Source organism: Nyctereutes procyonoides, unplaced genomic scaffold (assembly GCF_905146905.1).
Source record: "Nyctereutes procyonoides isolate TBG_1078 unplaced genomic scaffold, NYPRO_anot_genome, whole genome shotgun sequence".
In the NCBI taxonomy this organism is placed as follows: Eukaryota; Metazoa; Chordata; class Mammalia; order Carnivora; family Canidae; genus Nyctereutes; species Nyctereutes procyonoides.
Window position 1 is genome coordinate 45,690,725 of NW_026575139.1, and position 22,780 is coordinate 45,713,504.

The 22,780-nt window shown below is 38.2% G+C and overlaps 1 protein-coding gene across 3 annotated transcripts in view; it reads right to left on the reverse strand.

Moving 5' to 3' along the window:
- The window catches only part of ATL1 (atlastin GTPase 1), an 81,018-nt gene that overhangs the window by 57,060 nt on the left and 1,178 nt on the right, over nt 1-22,780 (reverse strand). For 2 of the 3 annotated variants that reach the window (XM_055304329.1, XM_055304327.1), the window contains exon 2: nt 9,227-9,397. In XM_055304329.1, the coding sequence (XP_055160304.1) occupies nt 9,227-9,260 (34 nt within the window). In that variant the 5' untranslated portion in view covers nt 9,261-9,397. Of the gene's footprint in view, nt 1-9,226; nt 9,398-22,231; nt 22,766-22,780 lie in introns of those variants that run through there. The other variant, XM_055304328.1, reaches the window with a different exon arrangement.

The following is a 22,780-nucleotide window of genomic DNA, read 5'->3' on the forward strand; positions in this document are numbered from 1 at the left end:
TATTTAAAGAAAATCTATAGCCCTAAGTATATATATATCAGAAAGAGGCAACAAGCTGAAAATTAATGAGCTCAGTATCCAACTTTTTAAGTTAAAAAAATAGAGAATGAAACCAAAGAAAGTGGAAAAGGGAAATAATAGAGATTAAGAATATAAAATAAAGAAAAGGGGATCCCTGGGTGGCGCAGCAGTTTGGCGCCTGCCTTTGGCCCAGGGCACGATCCTGGAGACCCGGGATCGAATCCCACGTCAGGCTCCCGGTGCATGGAGCCTGCTTCTCCCTCTGCCTATGTCTCTGCCTCTCTCTCTCTGTGTGTGACTATCATAAATAAATAAATAATTAAAAAAATAAAAGAAAGAAAAAAGGAGAGATTAAACAATAAAAGATATAACAAGGAAAACATAAAATTAAGCAGAAAAAATAACAGAAAATTAGGAACAACCTTATGCCAAGTTGATGAAATGGACAGATTCCAAGGAAAACACAAATTACTAAAACTGAGTCAAGAAGAAATAGAAATCTTTGTGATGCCTGAGTGGCTCAGCTGTTGAGTGTCTACCTTGGGCTCAGGGCATGATCCCGGGGTACTGGGATCAAGTCCCACATTGGGCTTCCCGCAGGGAGCCTGCTTCTCCTTCTGCCTATAGCTCTGCCTCCCCCTGTGTGTGTATCTCATGAATAAATACATAAAATCTTTAAGAAATAAATAAAATAAAATAAAATAAAATAAGACTGTCTTAAAGATGCTCAAAAAACTAAAGGAAAATGCAGAAAAAGCCAAGAAAACAATGATTGAACAAAATAAAAATATCAGTAAAGAAATAGGAAACCTGAGGGAAGCAAAAATAAATTCCAGAACTGAAAAGTGCAATAACCAAATTAAAAAACTCATTAAGAGAGAGTCATAGGGACATGTGAGCAGATAGAGGAAAGAACCAGCAGCTGAAAATAGGGCAAATAAAATTATTAGGGCTGCAGAAAAGAGAAAAGTCTGAAGTGAACAGAGCCTAAGGATGTGTGGGACACCATCAAGCCGACCAACACACTGTTAAACTACAAGCAGAAGAGAGAGAAAGAGGTGGAGAAATTTTCCGAAGAAACAATGCCCTAAACGCCCCAAACTTGATAAAAGACATGAGTACAAACATTTAAGGCTCAACTAATTCCAAGCACAATAAATTTAAAGAGATCTACACTGAGACACATTGTAACAAACTGTTGAAAGACAAAGACAATTTTGACATCACCTGCAAGGAATCCTCAAGATTATCAGCAGATTTATCCTAAGAAACTTTGGAGGCCAGAATACAGTGAGTGGGCTGATGTATTTAAAGTGCTTAAAAAAAAAAAAGCTGTCAACAATTATCTTATATTTGGCAAAATTGTCTTTGAAAAGAAATTAAGACATTCTCAAATAAACAAAAGCTGAGGAAGTTTGTTACCACTAGACTTAATCTGCAAGAAATGCTGAAGGGAGTCCTATAGGTTGAAATGAAAGCATACCGGATAGTAACTCAAAACCATCTGAAGAAATAAAAATCTCAAGGCACCCGGGCACCTCAGTAGTTGACTAATCTGCCTTTGGCTCAGGTGGGGACCTGGGATTGAGTCCTGCATCGGGCTCTCCGCAGGAGGCCTGCTTCTCCCTCTGCCTATGTCTCTCTGCCTTTCTGTGTCTCTCATGAAAAAATAAAAACTTAAAAAAAAAAGAAGTAAAAATTTCAGTAAAGGTAAATACATGGGCAATTATGAAAGCTAGTATTATTAGAATATTTGTAACTCCCTTGTTTTCTACATGATTTGAGACCAATATATTCAATAAAGCAATTACTTGTTTAAAAACTACTGTTATTACAACTTGTTTGCGGGCTCACATTTTGTTTTCTATCTAATTTAAAGGGCTAATGCATTTTTTATTACAGTATAGTTGATATACAATGTTACATTAGTTTCAGCTATATAATATAGTGATTCCACAAGTGTATATCCATTAGGCTATGTTCACCATTAGTGTAGCTACCACCTGTCACCATACAACCCTATTACAACACCATTGATTCTATTCCCTATGCTGTACCTTTATCCCCATGACTTATTCATCCCATAACTGGAAGCCTAGGTCCCCTGCCCCCTCACCCATTTTACACATCTTCCCCACTCTCCTTCCCTCTGGCAACCATCAGTTCAGTATATTCTCTGTATTTATAGGACTGTTTATTTTTATTCATTTGTTTTTAGATTCCACATATAAGTGAAATCATATGATATTTGTCGTTGTGTCTGATTTATTTTATTTAGCATAATATCTTATAGGTCCATTCATGCTGTCACAAATGGCAAGACTGCATCTTTTTATGGCTTAAGAATATTCCAGTGTGTTGAATATTATTACACACACATACATACACACAGAATATATATATTTCAAATTGCTGTTTTCATTTTCTTTGAGTAAATACCCAGTAGTGGAATTACTGGATCATATTGTATTTCTATTTGTAACTTTCTGAGGAACGACCATACTGTTTTCCACAGTAGCTGCACTGATTTACATTCCTACCAACTCTGTGTGAGGGCTCCTTTTTTCTTCCATTTTTGCCAACACTTGTTATTTCTTGTCTTTTTTTATTCTGGCCCTTCTGACAAGTACAAGATTATACATCATTGTGGCTTTTATTTGCATTTCCTAAAGATTAGTCATATTGAACATCTTTTCATTTGTGGCCATCAGCAGGTCTTCTCTGGGGACTAATGCATTTAAAAAAATAACTATTAAGTTTATGTTTTTGTACACGTAATGTATAGAGATGTAATTGTGTGACATCATTAACTAAAAGGGGTGCAAATGGAGCTATAAAGGAACAGAGTTTTTGTATGTTACTGAAGTTAAACTTATATAATTTCAAATTAGAGTGCTATAACTTTAGGATATTAAATGTAATCCTTATAGTAACCACAAAGAAAATAATTCTAGAATGCTTAGTTCAGGCTGCTATAACAAAACACCATAGACTGGGTAGGTTATAAGTGGTTTTTTTAAAGATTTTATTTATCTGAGAGAGAAAGAGAGAGACTGTGGGCCCGTGCACTTGAGTAGGGGAGGAGCAGAAGCAGACTCCCCTGCTGAGCAGGGAGCCCAATGCAGGGCTCAATCCCAGGACTCTAGGATCATGACCTGAGCTGACAGACACTTAACTGACTGAGCCACTCAGGCATCCCTGGACTAGGTAAGTTCATAAACAATGAAATTTAGTTCTCGGTTCTGGAGGCTAGAAGACCAAGATCAGGGTGCCAGCATGGTCAGGTGAGGACTTCTTTCAAGTCACAGATTCTTCATTGTATCCTGGCATGGTAGAAAGGGCTGGGGAACTCTGTGAGGCCTCTTTTAAGAGTGCATTATTAATCCCATTCTTCTTATTCAGAAGGTTCCACTCTCATGACTTAAGCCATCTTCCAATGACCCCACTTACAAATATTATCACACTGGATGTTAGGATCGCAACATACAAATTTTGGAGGGATACCAATATTCAGACCATAGCACATACTATACACAAGAAATAAATAATAAAGGAATTAAAATGTTACACTACAAAAAAATCAACTAAACAGATGACAGTAATTAGGAAATGAGGGACAAAAAAAGCTGTAAGGCACATAGCAAAAAATCACAATGAGATATCGTTTCACATCTATTATAATACCGAGTATGGATGTGAAATGAACAAAATACTTTGTGGAAAAATGCATACTCTAGATTCCATTTACATTAGGTTCTTTAAAAAGTATATTTGATATATACATGTTAAAAATGATCAGGAAATGAGAAACACCAAATTTATGAAAGTGTTTATCTTTGGGGGGAGTAAGGGAGGATGCCATTAAGGAAGGCAGTCTCAAAATATTGATAAAGTTTTATTTCTTCAGTTGGGAGGAGGCATACAGATTCTCATTATCATTCTGTTCAAAAGTGAATATCTATGTTTTATATGTTCACTTGTATGAAGATAAATTTTTTGTAAAACTTTATATAAAAGAGGAAGAACCAGGGCACCTGGGTGGCTCAGTGGTTGACTGGCTGCCTTTGGCTTGGGTCATGATCCCAGGGTCCTGTGATCCAGACCTGTGTTTAGCTTCCTGCTCATCAGATAGCCTGCATCTTCCCCTTCCTCTGCTGCTCCCCCTGCTTGAGCTCTCTCTCCTCTCTCTCGCTCTGTCAAATAAATAAAATCTTAAAAAAAAAAAAGAGGAAGGGACTCTAAAATCAAAAAGTACCCCAACTTTTTCTATGACTAAAATCATCTCACAGTAGATCATTTTCCGGGTGATCAAAGGTTCCATTTAGAGTCTAGTTATTGATTCTAAAGATAATAAAGGCTGTAGAGTTTGAAATGGAGCAAGGATACAATCCAGGTGTCCTCAAGACAATGTGTAAGAAGACACAAAGTATAAAAAATATATATTTAAGGAAAAATGTATTTGAAAAAAGATGTAGGGAAGGCAAATTAAATTAGCAAAATGGGAGGGGAAAGTCTGTAGGGGAAGTACATGTATGACTCCGCAGAAATTTTGTTTTGTTTTAGGAGGAACAGATATTTACAGAATGAGGCAAGTAAAAAGGGACAAATGGTCTCCTTTCAAGAAAAACAGAATACAGCCAATTTGAAAAGAAAGAGCAGATAACTATACTATACTCAAGATCGCTTTTAATCTTGCCTCAAAAAACAGAAACATAAACCTAAAAATAAATCTTTGACCAATGCCTTTTCAACAAATAGACATTCCCTACACTGTGACGCTAAGATAGTTTTTTTTGTTTGTTTTTGGTTTTGTTTTGTTTTGTTTTTTAAATAAGGGCAGGAAAAGCTGACATGTTAGTACAAATACTATTTTTTGAAAGCAACATTTCACTGACAGTTTCTGATACACTGCAGAAAACCCAAATTCCCATGTGGACTCCCAAGTTTTAAGCAACCGTAATTAACAGAAATAAATTTTAAAAGATGCACTTCTGGTAGAACTTAAACTCTAAGCCCAACATTGAAAGACTGCTTTCTGGGCTACTGCCTCTGATAGTTATCTGTATCCTTTATTTTCCACACTAGTATATTCTTTGCCTTCTTTTCTAGTCCAAGACGATCAAATTTATAAAGCATTGATTTCTCATACCAGCTTAAACCTAGATAGGCTTGTTGCGGCACCTTTTTGGAGTACTATTTTAGTTCCTCGTCTTCATCACTTGGACTAGGGAAGCAAACAACCCTATATTTAAATCTTGGATTCATAACATAAATTAAGGGACCTCTGGCACATATCCTCATGGTCTCTGAGTCTGGAATTCCTTATATATTAAAATGGGCATAATAATGTCTACCTCTGAAGAATGGACTTTCAAATGCTTAAATTTATTTAAACTTTTGGTTCAGGGACACCTAGATGGCTAAGTCAGTTAAGCATCTGCCTTTGGCTCAGGTCATGATCAGAGGGTCCTGGAATCTGAGCCCCTCATCAGGCTCCCTGCCCAGCAGGGAGTCAGTCTCCTTTTCCCTCTGCCCTTACCCCCACTCATTCTCATTCTCTCTCTCTCTCTCTCTCTCTCTCTCTCTCTCTCATTCACTCACTTGCTCTTTCTCTCAAGTAAATAAACTCTTTTTTAAAAATAAGAAAAATAAACTTCTGGTTCAGTGTAGATTTATGTACAGGTGTCGGGATTCTCAGTTCTACTCATAGACCTGCTTCTCAGTTGTATCTCTGGGTATGATCCTCAAACAACACCCCATTTCTGAGTGTTAGAAGAGATGCTTTTCTGCTTTGTAGTTTCCATGGCCCTATTGGAACCTAACAGGTCTCTGAATACTCAGATAAAAATATTAGTTGTGATATGGTCCTACAGAATTCTCTGAATTGTAGGCTTCCTGTACAGATTTTGCAAATCTCTCTTGCCCTTTTCTTGGAAATCACTATAGTTGCCAATTCTGGGTAGTCTACCTTTGACTTCCACCCACTGCTTTCTAACTAGTCTGGAAAGTATTCAGCTAGATGACAAGGTTAGTTCACTGTCTTTTTTTTTTTTTAACAAGCTATCACCTGAGTTTTTTCTCATCACAGACCCCTGGTTTCTACAAGAGTCTGCTTTCCCTTTACCCTCAACCATGTCCCATTACCTTATAAAATATTCCACAGTATTATGTTATAGAAAATAAAGTAGAAGACCAACTCTAGGTTCTAATTTCAGTACCTCTAACTTACTAAATATATGATTTTTGCCAATTATTTAACCTACCTGAGATTCAGTTTATTTGCAAAAGGCTATGTCCTGGCAAATAAAGAACCTAAAGATTAAATGCAATAATGCCAGTGACTATGCCTTGAAAACTGTAGTTCTATACAACACAGAAATTATTACCAATTCAGCAAAGACGCAGTAGAGCACAGTGGTGAAGATAAAAGAATCTGAGGTCAAACTGCCAGAATTGGAATCCTGGCTTTATCATTTATCTTTGATATATAAAATGAGGATTAGAATGCCTACTTCATATTATATTAGCTCAATGACAGTAGCTATTATTATTATTAAATGCCTATTGCATGTTGGCTATTGCATTAGGTGCTAGTAATAAAATGGAATCAGGACAAATATGGCTAACATCTTCATCAAAGACCTCTATTTCCTACTCCATTTGCTACACTTTTCTAAGAGATTTATTCTTTATAGCAAAGAAAAACCTCAGTAGTAAAGCATTTCCACAGAGCATCAAGACTTTACAATTTCAGTATTTCTTTTCTGTGAAAATATCCAATGAACACACAGTGACTTCAGCATTCCTTTTTCTAATTCATCACTTGAGTGAAACTCTTGATGACTTCTAGATAACTGTCTGGGACATGTTCCCATTAAATATAAATAATCTAATGCTTGTCAATCACCTAAAATGCTAATTAAAAGGCAGATTCCTAGACCCCACTTCAGACCTATTGATTGAAAAACTCTGACTGATTTGCAGCAACATGGAACTACAGTGTATTATGCTAAGCGAAATAAATCAGAGAAAGACAAATACCACATGATTTCACTCATATGTGCAATTTAAGAAACAAAACAAATGAGCAAAGGGGATAAAAAAGAGAGAGAGACAAACCAAGAAACAGACTCCTAACTATAGAGAACAAACTGATGGTTATCAGAGGGAGGAAGGTGGGAGATGAGTGAAACAGATGATGGTGATTAAGCAGTGTGCTTGTGATGATGAGCACTGGGTGTTGTATGAAATGTTGAATCATTATATAGTACACCTGAAACTAATATAACACTATGTTAACTAACAAAATTAAAACTTTAAAAAATAAATAAAAATAATTTTTAAAAAATTCTGGCTTGACGATGTGGGAATATGCATTTCTAATAAGTTCCCAATGTGATTTTTATGCAAAGCCCCTTTGAGAACCACATCCCCAAGACAGAAAAAGCTTCCACTAATACGAAATCCATACCCAAAGAAATAATGAAGAATAATGATCTAAAGCTTCATGAAGGAGAAAAATCTTAATACTTAGAATAAATTTTCACATGTATGTCTTTTAACAGGGTTGAGTCAACAATGCACAGGGATCAAGACAAAACTGACTTGAACATACACACCTTAACTGTGAGTTCAGGAAATTCCTACTCTGGTAGCCAAGGCAAAGGGTGGTGGTGGTAGGAGAACACCGAGAAAGCTCACTCATAATTTCATAAGAAGCAAAGAAAACCGTGTTACTGCAATAGTCACACTTACTAAAATTGGGGTTTGGTAATACCAGAAAATGGGACTGCTCTCTCTTAAATTCAGACAACTAAAGACAGACTTCCCTGTACCATCTCCCCACACTGACCACAAACCTTGGGTTATCTCTCAATTGTAAACCTTGCCTAGAGGGAGTTAAGCTGGCCCTGTGACCAATCAGAGAGGCAAGGAGAAATACAGTCTTTTGTTAAAAGTCAGCCCCAAACAACCAATTAAAATTTAAATTTATACCTGTTGGTCTGAAAGATAGTTATAAAAGAGACCTCACTGAGACACAGAAGAGAATCAAGGAGCTCCAAACTCCTAGTGGATGTAAACTTTCTATATAACAACTTAAAGGTAATGAGCAAAATATTTACCCGCCAAGTAACAGTGGCCCACGATCTGCTCTGGTTCAGATAATAAAATGCCCTGAAAGGCTTTCGTTCCTAAGATGATAGTGAGGCTAGCACTGTGGCTATAAGAAAACGAGAGCCTAAGGCAGAAAAAGACGCCCAATCTGCCCACACTATCCGTCCTGAACCAAGTGTGGAGCAGCAGAGCGGGCGGGGCCGCGATTTCTCCTGCATCACTGCGTTCTCCCTTCTCCGCCTGCGTGAGCGCCGCCCACCCACTCGCGGCGTGAACCCACTGGGCCGAGCCTCTCCTCCCCCCTCCCCTCGGCCTGGTGCTGAATCATGAGTCCAATATCTCCAAAAGGTATAACCAAAGAACAATGCCACCCTTAGGGCTGGCCTCAATGGGGTACCAGGTTGGGGTGGAGCCGCGGCTGGAAACCACAACTTTGCTTTCCTTCTTCCCAAATTCCCCAGCCAAGCCCCATATTAAAACAAGAACTGCAGCGCTGGGGGACTCGCAAGCGGACGCCCCTTCTCCTGGGTGACTCAGGTCCGCAACGCTCCCCTGCACCTCCCTCCCACCCCGCCCGCCCCCGGCCCGGCGCGATCTGCCTCATTGTTCCAGCACGCCGCCCGCTCAGGAGCCCGCGCCCCGCCTGGCGGAAGGGCTCGGAGCTCCCCGAGAAGGGGATGGGGGTTAGGGATCCTCACTCCCTCGCCCCTCACCCCTCTCGGCTGGGTAACAACAGCCCCTGCCTACTCCCATCGCCTTCCAGCCTACCGATCGCTAAAGCGGAACCAACGAGTCCCCCGAGGCGCCTGGCGGGTGCTGTCCAAATGCTGCGAGGAGGAGGGCTGGGGGTGGGAGGGTGGGGGAGAAGCAGGGGGTTCCGGCCTTCGCCAAGCCGCAGCCCTGCCCCACAACGCGATTCCGGCTACACCGGTACCACTCAGCCATGCTTTCTCCGGCCCTACGGGGAGCTGCTCGGTTGTGGCCCGTCTCCCAGCCCTGGACTCTGGCGCCGATCAGCCCTTGGCCCTCTTGTCCCCAGAAGCAGAAAGCGTCCCCGTGCAGGCTGCAGAAGTCACCATATGCTACTCACCCCAACTGTTTCTGTCCCTGCGGTTCTTGGCCATGGTGGTCTGGGGACTGGTGGCGGTGAGGCGCTGTCACTGCGCTGGCTCTTCTCCCCGGCCGCAGGTTACTGGCAGTGGGAGGCTCTGTGCCCGCGCTGGGCGCAGCTCGCTGAGACTCTGAGGATGTTGCTGTGGCGCTGGTGGGAAGGAGTGGGGAGGAGAAGGGAGGAGAAAGCGGATGAACCAAGCTCAGCATCACAAGCCCGAGTTCACACAAATACCAGCGTCACACCCTCCCTACCTCAGCCCACCCGCATAGCATGAAGACAGGGACAGAAGATGTACTGCAACATTTTCAATGGAAAACACACATACAAACAAAAAGCAGCACCCCCCCTCAAACACACTCTCAAAGAATTTAACAGCATTAGCCAGTCACAGAACTACACAAACCAATATACTGCATTATTCAGGATGTTCAAATACCCGTTTTCTAGCATAGTTACACATTAGTGCCAATATGCAAGCAACATTTAAAATATGCAGGCAACATTTATAAAAACGTTAAAATAATCTGCATTTACCTACCAGGCATTATACTCCCCCCCCCCCCATTTTAAAAAGCAAGGTCATGTTGGTAAAGAGGGTTTCGGGCATTTTTGTACCTGTATACCAAACAGGCCTGACTTAAAATTAGGACAGCAAAATTTAGATCAAGATAAATGAAAGCTGGAGATCCATCATAATATGTAACTAACCCAACATATAGTGGGCAAAATTACTCACTAGATTTGCAGAGAAAAACTCTGAAGTTATATTGCCAAATACATATATATTTTTTTAAAGATTTACTTTATTTATTCATGAAAGACACAAAGAGAGGCAGAGACACAGGCAGAGGGAGAAGCAGGCTCCATGCAGGGAGCCCAATGTGGGACTTGATCCCTCGGTCCCCGGGATCACGCCCTGAGCCAAAGACAGACACTGAAACTGCTGAGGCACCCAGGTGTCCCTATATTGCCAAATATTTTAAGTAAAATCATATTACATAGTCTGAGTGAGCCTTGGCAGCCACAAAGGTTGCAGTTTTGAATAGAAAGCAAAATGCAATAAACACTTTAAAAAAAATTCTCAATCTCTCTAGAAACAGTCCTTTCATGCTATTTGACTCTCAAGATACAATTATCCGTCTCATTCTTCACACAGTTTTCTCCTGCATTTGGTTGTTGCCCACACTCTACAGATCAGTTTTGCCTACAAGATTACTTCTGTCTCTTAAATACCAGATCTTTGGTCTCTGCTTATTCTTCATCATAAGCAACTCCTCATTCTACGTTCACTCAATATAACTTGCTATCATGGCTTCAGACAAGATCTCCATCCTGATAATTCCCCAATCTATTCTTCTAGTCTTAAGCTTTCTTTCTTTTCTTTTTTTTTTTGAAAGAATTTTTTTAAGATTTTATTTATTTATTCATGAGAGACACAGAGAAAGAGAGGCAGAGACATTGGCAGAGGGAGAAGCAGGCTCCATACAGGGAGCCTGATGTGGGACTCCATCCAAGGACTCCAGGATCACGCCCTGAGCTGAAGGCAGGCAGTCAACTGCTGAACCACCTATGCATCCCTAGTCTTAAGCTTTCTTAAAGAGAGAAAATCACCATACCAGAACCAAATTTATAACTGTCTGAGGTCATCTTCACTTTTCTTTTCTTTTTAAGATTTTACTTATTTATTCATGAGACACACACACACACAGAGAGAGAGAGAGAGAGAGAAAGAGAGAGAGAGGCAGAGACACAAGGCAGAGTGAGAAGCAGGCTCCATGCAGGGGGCCCAAAGTGGGACTCTATCTGGGGTCTCTAGGATCACACCCCGGGCTGAAGGCTGCACTAAATCACTGAGCCACCCAGGCTGCCCCACTTTGTTTTTCTACTGACACTTCAAAATCAACATGTCAAAACCCAAACTACTTCACCACCACTGCCAAATCTTATACATTCCATATTTTGGTTAATGGTTCTAGTGACCTCAGAGCTGTGAACACTGTAAACCAAGTTTACATTATAGTTTTAAAGGGGACTATGTTCAATAGAGATACATTCTCTAAACACTAATGAAACAACATAGGAAGATAGGAATTATTTCAACCCTGTACCTACAAACCAAATTCATAGACTAAAAGAAGTGTGTTCTCCTTTTCTTATATATCTTATCTATAATTCTCAGCTCACATTCCAGTCTGATAATCCCTTTCAGTGAATCTCATTTAAAAAATTATAGTACACTCACACACACACACACACACAGTTGTATAATTCAATACACATCCTTTTTTCCCCCTATATGTGGGCCTTTACAATATATATTTTTAACTGAAAAAGAAATTTATTTTTTTAAAAAACCTCTTTGTAATTAATAGCTAATCTGTAGGATAATACTTGAGACTGTGTGACTATCTTGGCTAAGAACTTCACTCAATGGTTTTTAGAATCCTCCATTGATACCCTTCCCTGAATCAAGTTTATATTGTGATTTTTAAATCATGATTTTAAAATAATTATATAATTTCTTTTACATTTCCAGTTAGCAGCTGGCATTCCCTTTCCCATCTTTGTTGAGAACCACTATGGATTTATGAAATCTAAAGCAAAAAAATTTTATTGTGTTATTTACCATCATTATTCTTTCTAGTTCTCAAATTGCCCTAAATTTCACCAACGGGAATCCCTTCAAGGTAACATCTATGTCCTCTTAACATCTGTTTATTTGTCTTTGATCACTTCCTTATTTTTTGGCATAAGAAAATGCTTCAAGTTTCCCTTGTATTTTTCCCTGCCTCAGGACTAGAATTAGCCAACTTCTCCAAGAAGTTCTGCCTACTTGTAATGAAAAAAAAAAAAATTCAGAAACCAAGATCTGGTGCTAGTTGTGTTCATTCCTAGCAGAAATTTCACTGTTTCTAGACTCTGACAGTAGACATTGTTAGAAAAATTTATTTTAGGGAGCACCTGGGTGGCTCAGTCAATTAATCATCTGACTCCTGTTTTCAGCTCAGGTCATGATCTCAGGATCATATAATCGAGCCCCGAGTTGGGTTCTATGCTGGGTGTGGAGCCTGTTTAATAGTCTCTCCCCTTCTGTCCCTCTTCATCTCTTAAAAAAAAAAAAAAAAAAAAAAAAAAAAGAACGTATTTATTTTTTAAAACAATGAGTTTAATCTAGTCCAAATACATAGGAACCATATGAAATACATATGAAAATACATTTATACAGGGTTATTTATTACAGCATCTTATGAAATTGCAAAATACTGGAAACAACTTAGATACCCGTATCTGAGAGTGGTTGAATATGTCTATACAATGAACACCTCACAGCTATAAAAAAGAATAAAGAAGATTTCTTTGAACTGATACAGACTAATTTCCAGAATACTATCAAATGGAAGGGGGAACAGTGAAAATACTTTACCCATCCTTAAAAGAAAGAAAATGAAATGAAAGAACAAAGATATCTGCTCATCCACACAAAAGAAATACAAGAAGAATAAGTTAGAAACTAGTGAGATCAGTTACCTATAGGATGGATGAGAATAGAGTGAAAGTAATGGGAGAAAGGGAACAGGGTAGTAGAGATGAGGAAGACTGATACTTCCTTAGATGTAACCTTTTTATATAGCTGTTTCTGAGAGCCATGGTAATGTTTCACTTTCTCCAAAATAAATAAATAATTGAAACCAACCAAGATATGGGGGTAGAGGGAGGCCTCAAAATGGAATTACAAACAGTAAAAAATAATAATAAAATTTTTAAGTGAACTGAATTATATTACAGGTAAATAACATAACTAGGTGTAGGATCTGAAAAACTTTAGAAAACAGTATTTTGACTATGTGCTATAATACTAGAGACAGAAATTGTATACAAGTATCATACTCCAGTTTACTTAAAAAAATTATTTTGAGTATAGTTGATATACAATGTTACATTAATTTCAGGTATACAAGATACTTCATATTTTTTTCCTCCCAAGTCATACATGGGCTAGCAATTCTGAAATTATTTTATATATGCACTAGGATTGAACAAATATATGGTACATAAGCAGAACCAGATTTCTTGCTTTTTAAGATGAAGTTATAATAAAGAAAGGGGGAAGGATAGAATGAATCCTGTGGTGTTGAGTTGGAATCTGAAGTATTAGTATGATAGAGTAAAAATACAAATAACTCAATTTTTAAAAATGGGCAGAGGATATATTAAATAAACATTTCTCCACAGAAGACATACAAATGGCCAAAAACACATGAAAAGATGATAAATATCCTAGTCACTAGGGAAATGCAAATCAAAACCACAATGAGAGGCACCTGGGTGGCACAGTTGACTCCTGATACCAGTTCAAGCTTCTCGCAGGGTCATGTGTTCAAACCCCACATTGGGCTCCACACTGGGAGTGGAGCCTACTTAAAAAAGAAAAAAAAACTCACAATGAAATGCTATTCTTAACTACTAGGATGAAAAAGACAATAATGAGAGTAGGTGAGGATGTGGAGAACTTGGCACACCCATACATGCTGGTGAGAATATAAAATGGTGCAGTTACTTTGGAAAGCAGTCTAGCAGCTTTTCTTTTTTTTTTTTTAAAGATTTTATTTATTTATTCATAGACACAGAGAGAGAGGGGCAGAGACACAGACAGAGGGAGAAGCAGGCTCCACGCAGGGAGCCCGATGTGGGACTCGATTCTGGTTCTCCAGGATCACACCCCAGGCTGCAGGCGGCGCCAAACTGCTGCACCACCGGGGCTGCCCAGTCTGGCAGCTTTTCAAAAAGTTAAACATAGTGTTATCATATGGCCCAGCAATTCCACTCATATATACCCAAATGAAATGAAACCATATGCTGTGTGAAAACTTGTACAGGAAGACTCATAACAGCATGATTCACAGGAGCCAAAAGGTAGAAATAACCTAAATGCCAAATAACTGATGAATGGATAAATAAAACATTGTATATCTAAATAATGGAATATTATTTGGCCATAAAAAGGAATGAAGTACTGGTATATGCTACACCATGGATCTTGAAAACATTATGCTAACTGAAAGAAGCCAATCATAAAGACCACATATTGTATGATTCCATTTATATGAAATGTACAGAATTAGCATATTTATAAAGACAGGAAGTAGATCACTGGTCACCTATGGCAGGAGTGTGGAAGAGGGGTTAAGGAAAAAGTGGAGAGTGATTGCTAGTGAGTACAGGTTTCTTTTTGGGGTGTTTAAATTTTTTTTAAATGTTTGAAGTCAATTCTGTACAACTCTGTGGATATACTAAAAATTACTGAGTTATACAATTTAAATTGGTGAATTATATGGCATCGTAATTACATATTACTAGGCTGCTTTTAAAAAATTAAAGTCAAGTTTATTTTAAATCAGAAAAAAAGAAGAAAAGGTATTTGTACATTAGTACTCTAGCTCTCCTCTCATCCTGACTTCTCTGGGATGTTACTCCATATTTTGTTCCTTCCCTCCTATATCCTCAATGATTTTTTTCCCATCAGCTCCTTCACCATGCTCATTTCTCCCCATCATAAAAAAAAGGCTCTCTTCATTCTGTCATTTGCATCAACATGGATGGACTTAAAGTGCATAATGCTAAGTGAAGTAAGTCCAACAGAGAAAGATAAATACCATATGATTTCATTCATATGTGGAATTTAAGAAAAACAAATGAACAAAAAAGACAAAAAAACAGAATCAAATACAGAGAACAACTGGTGGTTGCCAGAGAGGAGGTGACTGGGGGATGGGTGAAATAAAGGGGATCAAGAGCATACTTACTGAGCACTGAGGAATGCCTAGGCCTATTTAATATTGTACACTAATATAACTGTATGTGTTAATTATACTTCAATAAAAAAAGAAAAAATAATAAAATAAAATGTAACCTCCTTAAGAATGAAAAGGGCTCTCTCAATCACAAGTTTCTCAGTAGTTGATGCTACAACTCATTCCTTCCCTGTATAACTAGCAAGCTTGGAAAAGTATATCAGTTAAAATGCTTTAGGCTGTAACTCAAAATAGCTTAATCCAAATGGACATTTACTGTCACATAATTTTTTTGAAGACAGGTTTGTTCTGTGGTGATTAATTCAGCAGCTTAACATCATTAACAATATTAGTTAGGACATGGATTTGGCTGCTGTAAAAAATTACAGTGGCTTAAGACAGATATTCATTTCTCTCTCCTGATATAATCTGAACATAAACCCTCTAGGGCTAATATGGTAGCTTTGAAATATCAAAGAACCTAATATTGGACTTCCATGGTATAAGCCAAGATTGCTACTTGGGCATTTGCATCCTCATTCAGCCAAATAGACAGAAAGAAAGGAAAGAAGGGCATATTTCCATTCTAAAAATATAACCCAAAAGTGGCACATATCATCTCTATTCAAATACCATTGACAGTACATGTCAATGTACTTATTTGATAAATATATTATGTATATGTGTATCTAACTAAAATGTAAAAGACCTAATACTAAAGAAAGAAGGGAGGACATCTGGCTGGCTCAGTTGGAAGAATATGTGACTCTTGATCTCAGGGTCATTGAGCCCCATGATGGATGTTAGAGATTACTGAAATAAATATTTTTTTTAAATGAAGGGAAATGGATTTTGGAGAATAACAGCAGGCTTTGGCCACAAGGACCAAGTTTGCACTTCATTACCTTTAGCATGTGGATTTATTTTGTAATGTGGGCTCCTATCAGGGTTCCAAAATGGCATCTGCCATTCTAGTCATCAGAACAGTTAGCCATGCCTAGAAACAGAAAAAGGCATGTCTGTGCCTTATGTACCTTGATAAATGCAAGGAAAACCCTCCAGAAGCACTCCCATAGACTTTACCTAGACTTTATCTGTTATTGTCTAGAATTGTCTATCATAAACCATCCTTGTAGTAAGAGAAATGAGGCTAGGCCAATTGAGATTTCTCCCCTAGCATTGGGAAGGGTCTCTGTCTCATCTGATAGACATAGCCACTCAAAAAAGGTAAACAAAACTGTGGTCCTGATAATAAGGGAACAGGAGAGAAGATAGTTTTTGAGCACAAGGCCTAAGGTGATAATCACAGCTTTCCTTTTTTCCCCATCCTTCAGTGCTATCTCCTCTGATAGGATGACCCAAAGCTTACTTCCATAGGTCCAAGTCCTTAGTGGCCTTATCTTTACTGGGTTGCTGCAGCTTCACATTGTTCAGTAATATTAGACACGTGAATACCAAGAGGTATCTTAGTGCACATGTAGGGTCTCAAACATAGTCCTTCTTGTTTTCTTTGTAGAGCAACAACCAATTTCCCTTAATAGTGAGGACCAATCACTCCAATCAGTACAATGATCCCCTAACTGTTGCCTCAATGGCTAAAAGGCCTCTTATAGGTCAGCTGACAGTTTCAGTTTCCTATTTAATGAAATTGTGACTGTTACTGGGGAGTATCTGCCCCTTGGGCCTTAAGATCCACTAAGCCCAATGTTTTAAAGACAAAATTATAAAGTTGTAGAGACAAAAATTCTTCAGGTGAGTTGTTAGGAATAGTAGAAGAGCTACCACTCTATCCCTTGGTTCCTAAGCTCACACAATCTGAATGTAGGGTAGATGGCAACATACAATGGCTACAGAGTTAAGTCCTATCTCATATCCTCACTGGTTTATCTCCTTGCCAGCACCACAACTGATTCTTCAGCAAACCTTTCTTCCATTCCCTCAAACTAGCTTCTTCTAAGTGATGAATTTCAGGTAAGATTAGTTAATTCCATGGTCATGATTTCATTGTTATATTTTCCTCAAAGTAAAAGGAGTTTCTCACTTAAACTTAGTGTTATAATACATGATGAAATAAGTCATTCTGTAAACCCATGGATTGTGGTACTAGCACAAAAACCCAAAAAAAAAAAACAAAAAACAAAACAAAACTTTCCAGGCAGGGAAGGTAAACCTGTATCTGGAATCTGTATCTATTTCCATGAGAATGAATCCCTTTTCTTTCCATAATGGAAGGGATCTAGTATAATAAATTGCCACCAGGTGGTTGACTGGTCTGTTTAGGAAATACTACCATAATGGGGCCCCTGCAATGGCCTCTGCTATAAGCAAGTTAAACACTCCCTAGGGGTAGTAATATCCCTGGCAAATGGAAGTCCATGCTATTGAATCCACATTTGGACTTAATTCTTTTGTACATGGGCCCACTAAATTAGCACCAGAGTGATCAAGTAGAGGCTGACAACCATAGAATAGATCATCTTGTAAACCTAATTATTGGAATGAATGCCCTCTTGTGGGCAGTTATGTGGTTCACAGATATTTTCACATTCTGGGTCCATTTTGAGAATCCATTATTTCCTTTTCTCAGATATTCTTCTTTCCAAGTTACTGGCCCACCTACTAGCCACTTTACATAAATATAGATCTAAACTTCAGGCCATATATATAGATCTATACCTCCATCCTAACAAAGAGGACAACCAGATGTTCTATTCAATATTATGCTCATGGGGAGAATTTCTCTTCAACCCTATTTTTCAAGGCCACCTCATTAAGGGTAGTGCCATAATTCAGAGGCTATATGCTTCCAGTTGGTGTTAGTATATCATGCAGACCATTAATAAACCAGGCCCAAGCTTTTCCTTCCTCTGCTAAATGACCATGAGAAAAAGTTCAAAAAAGGGGGGGTGGTGGCAAAGAAGTAGGGATGGGTACAAAGGAAGTCTGTCCATGCCTTCCATATCTGCTCAGGTCACCCCAGTATATACCTTTCCATTTGATAATGAAATTATGCTGCCCATGTTCAATTAATGATTCAGTAAATTAGATAACAGCCAGTTCCTAAAGAGCAGTTCACAAAACACAGTCTCTCAGTATCCCCCAGTCAGGTGTTTAGTTTTTGCCAAGGCCTGGTTACAAACCAAGAGTTACCTTTCAAATGGAGAATAGTTGTCAGGAGATGAGGGCACATTCTTGTACCAAAACCCTATCAGTGCAGCTTGTGCCAATAACCTGGACCATCTGTAGGACATTCTGTTTTTCCAAGTCCTATGAAAAACTGGCCGCCATATGATTTACATGGTAAATGGGTCAGAGAGCAGCACGTGCAATATGGTGGCTCCAGAATCCAAACAGTCTAACCAAGCACTGTGTATTGTTCTTTGAGGTGGATGTAGAACACAGTAATTCCACTTATTTTTAGAAATTTCACTATTGCACAGGTCTCTGAACTAGGTTTATTTCTCATCCTCTAATAAAGGGGTCTTTTTAAAGTATCTAGGGCAGTTGCTATTTCCTGTTTACTTATCCAGTTTGCACTATGTCATCAAGGTAATAGACTAACAGGATGTTCTACTAGATATCAAGAAAACAAAGGTCCCTCTGGAATTACAGCATATTATAACTGAAGTGTTTACATGGGTCTGAGGTTAAGATAATGACAGTGCTATCCAAGTCATGTGAAGGCAAACTGCTTCTGATGATTTCTTTAAAAGGGAACTGAAATCTACATTCTAAGTGTCAATTCAATAGCTATATCTAGGTGCCAAGGGCTGTGTTGATTTGCTCTAGTAAAGACTCCACATGTAGAAATACAACTGTGAGGCTTCTCCCTCAATTCAGGTACTCTAGACTTGTGAACTGGTTACAGTTTAAGAATTGGGTGATATGTATTGAATCACCATCACAGTGACCTGAGTTCAATTTCTCATCAGACCTGAAATTTTTCTGCTTACATATGTCAAGTAGCACTTAGGTAGACTATTGGTTTCATTTATTGACACTGATGATCATACACCATTGAAGATCCTTGCAAACATCCTTGATTATCACTTCCTCCTGAGGGTTATCATGGTAATTGCGCTGAACATGCCTTTGACAGTTAAGTCCCACCTGGCCTCTACCAGGATCTCAAATATTCCCACTGAAATCATGGATCCTGATTTCATTGTGGCATCTCCATTATCATTTCCAACCAATTAGGACAGCCACCAAAGAATTTTTCAAGGACATCTGTAGCCCTTTATCTCAATGCTTTGATAAAGGCAGATATTATAGGCCCTTATAGGGATGGTATAGATAGAGCATTACTAAGCCAGATGCATATAAAAGGGCAAGTCCAACATTCCCATCTCCGTGAATCTTCAGATTCCTTCCTCTACAGTATGTCTTGGAAGTTCTGGCATCTCAGCATAGAGACTACCAACTTCAAATAGCCAGTTCAGAAAGACTACCACTGCTCAAGTCAACCTGAATCACAGGTATTTGGCAAGACCCTGTCATTCCAGCAGTGCAAAAGTTTTCTTCTCCAAGAACAGGTCTTGTCCTTTTCCATCAGGGCTATGCTAAAATCTCTCTCCTTTTTAAAGTTTTTATTTAAATTCCAGTTAGTTAACATACAGTGTCATATTAGTTTCAGGTGTACAGTATAGTGATTCAACACTTCCATACATCACCCGGAGCTCATCACAAGTGCACTCCTTAATGTCTATCACTTATTTGAAACATTACTCTTGTTCAAAGTTCTCAGTGTCATTTATATCTACCCAAATGCCCCCATCCTTGTTGCAGGATCCCAGTACTTCTATACCAGAGCTCTTACCTTGGCATAACAGATCTAGGTCTCACATTTAAATACTATTGCAACTCTAGAGCCTTTACTATTCAGCTATGGGCTTGATTCTCAGCCATTATTTCCCCTTCAGCTACATGAGAAATAGGTTTCTTTGAAGCTGTCAAAGAAGCTTTTGGATTCCCCCCCCCCCCAAGTATTCTCTCACAGGCAATCAGAGCAAATGACAGGATGATTTTAGTGATCATCACTATCAAAGCAGCTAAGTTGCTAGATATGGCCTTCCATTGCTGCGCCCTCCATCTCCTGTCACTACTGATGGTTATTTCAGTAATTGTGACACCCTTGTTTCATTTTCCATGGCAAGAAGTTTATATAGGTAATCACCAGATTATGTGAGTAATACCATTCCACAAAGCAAGGGTTTCTTTCCTGAGGTTTCTTCTAATACCTGTAACTATTAATCACGGTTCTGGCAAGAAAGATACAGCACAAAGAGAGAATCTAATGAAAGGACTATTTATAAAAATGAGAACAGGGTTTAAGGAACTAATAAGGGATAGTGAAACACCCTGAGACTAGAAACAGTGGAATGCCATTACTATACTCATCTTAAAGGGGCAAGGAAAAAAAGAGCTAGTTAGAATACCGTAAGAGTGGTAGAAGTATAGGATAGGGCCACAGTGAGGCATTGTGGTCTCTTCTGACCATTAGGGCTTCTCGGAACATTAGTTTATATGAGGTGTAAGCAAACTTTAAGCATCCCTTCTGAATGTTATACTTATTATACTGTGAGGAAATCAAGGAACAACGTAAGATTATTTATAACTTACATTTTTTCTTAGTTACTGAATTTGCAGACAGGATCAAGTTGTGAGCCAAATACAGGAACCCTGCTACCAATCCTGATAAAAACCTAAAATCCATCCTGGGAATCAAGGTTAATTTTAACATATCAGATGATCATTTCAAGCTGGATAAAAAAAAGGAATATGCAACTGTTCTTTTTTTTATTTTTAAAATTTTTGTTTTTAGAATTTAAAACGATTTTAAGTAATCTCTACACCCAATGTAGGCTCAAACCTACAACCCTGAGATCAAGAGTCACACGCTCTACTGATCTAGCCAACCAGGTACCTGCAACACTTCTTTTTTAAAACTCCCCTCATACTGACTTGATACTGATTCTGAATGAAATACATGGTCTACTGCTGTCCAGAACAAAATAGAGCTCTTCTATTCTTCAAAAACATGATTCTTCCCTCAATAGACAACTGACCCTAATTAGTAACAGAAAGAATAGCTGAACTATTTGAAAATCTAAATCACAACTGTGGCAGATGTCTTCCAAAATTTAATTATATCTAACAAATCCATGGAGCAATAAACTCAATCACACAGTGTTACATTTTGCAACTAGTTTATGCCAGAAGGTTCATCAGGAGATTATACAGGTTAAGCCTACATGTTCCATACACAAAACTTAATGTCCTCATGCTCTGTTCTGTCACACTTGAGTTTTAATAAGGCTTTCTATCTTGGATAATTACTTACAAACCTTACCTAGGTAGAAGTTAAAAATTTTATGTTCCCAGTTTTTTTTTTTTTTTTTTATTCAGCCTTGGCTGAAGAAACCAGGAGCCACAGATTACAATTAGCATTTTACTAAAGAACTTTGACAGAATGGAAAAACACTACAAAACACAGAGCAAACCATTACAGGTTGTTATGTAGATGAGAGTAAAACCTGGAAGATATTTTACATGTCAGATATTATGAAGACACAAAGAATATATGATAATGAGGCAGAGATAAAGGGCTTACCAAGTTATATGTATTCTTATTCCATACTTTGTTATAACATTCGGCAGTTTGTAAGAAACTGCTAGCTACAATTTTCAAATTATTATTATTACATTATATTATTGAAAGCTCTGTGCTTAATTGTTTAGGGTGTAAAATTAAATTTATGTGCCATATGTTTATTTTATGGATATTAAATTTGAATTTCTCTACCAACCATGTAATATTTAACTCACCAGCTATGACTTCACTGATCTTGTTTAAATGAACTCAACCAGTATTTTTAAATAAGATTTTTAAATAAGATTCTTTTGGAGTTAGAATAAAACAAATGTTTTCCTCTTTGCATCAAAAGCAGTACAAGTAATGATTATAGCAGACATATTTTTAAATCGCCACGTAAAATTTCAACTTTTTCCATGCTATCCGCCTCTGAATCGATAGTCAAAGCATATGGATCTGCCATTGCTGGCAACATAAAAATATCTGCACTCCAGAGTCTTGTTGAAGCCTATGACCTCAAACTTTTTATTACTCAATTAATATCAAACATTGTGTTTCAAGAATAACATGCTTGAAGGATTATCAGACACTTACCCTTGTTTCAAATTGGAAGTTCAGCGTTTCCACTTTATGAAGCCTCATGAGGTAAAATTCTCTAAAGTCTTCGTAGTAGGACAAGATGTGCCTCTCTTGATCAATTGCTTCATTGTGATCTCAAAAACACTATAAAACCCCGCTGCTTTGGCAAATTTGCTGCATTGCTCTAGTATCCTCTTTTCCCTCTCTTTAACACCATACCTATTTCTTCATTTACCTATTTTTATCTCATGTAATAGTATATATTTTCTGTATGCTGCCTCAAATTCTCTGGAATAATGCAAGTATAAATAAGTAAGAATAAACTCCAGACTAGAAAAAGGATCAATGCTTATAGGGTCAAAGGAAGAAAAAAAAGAATTTATGACTGTAAACAAGTACTAGGATACCAATAGAACATTTGAAAAGATTTTGAGTCATTGAAGCCAAAAGTATGTGCCCACCAAAACAAGTGCCAAGAAGCTTTGAAAGAAGGAACTGTTCTTCAACAATTTTTTCAATGCAGCAAACACATAGGCTTTGTCCATAGAGCATGTAAGTCTGAGC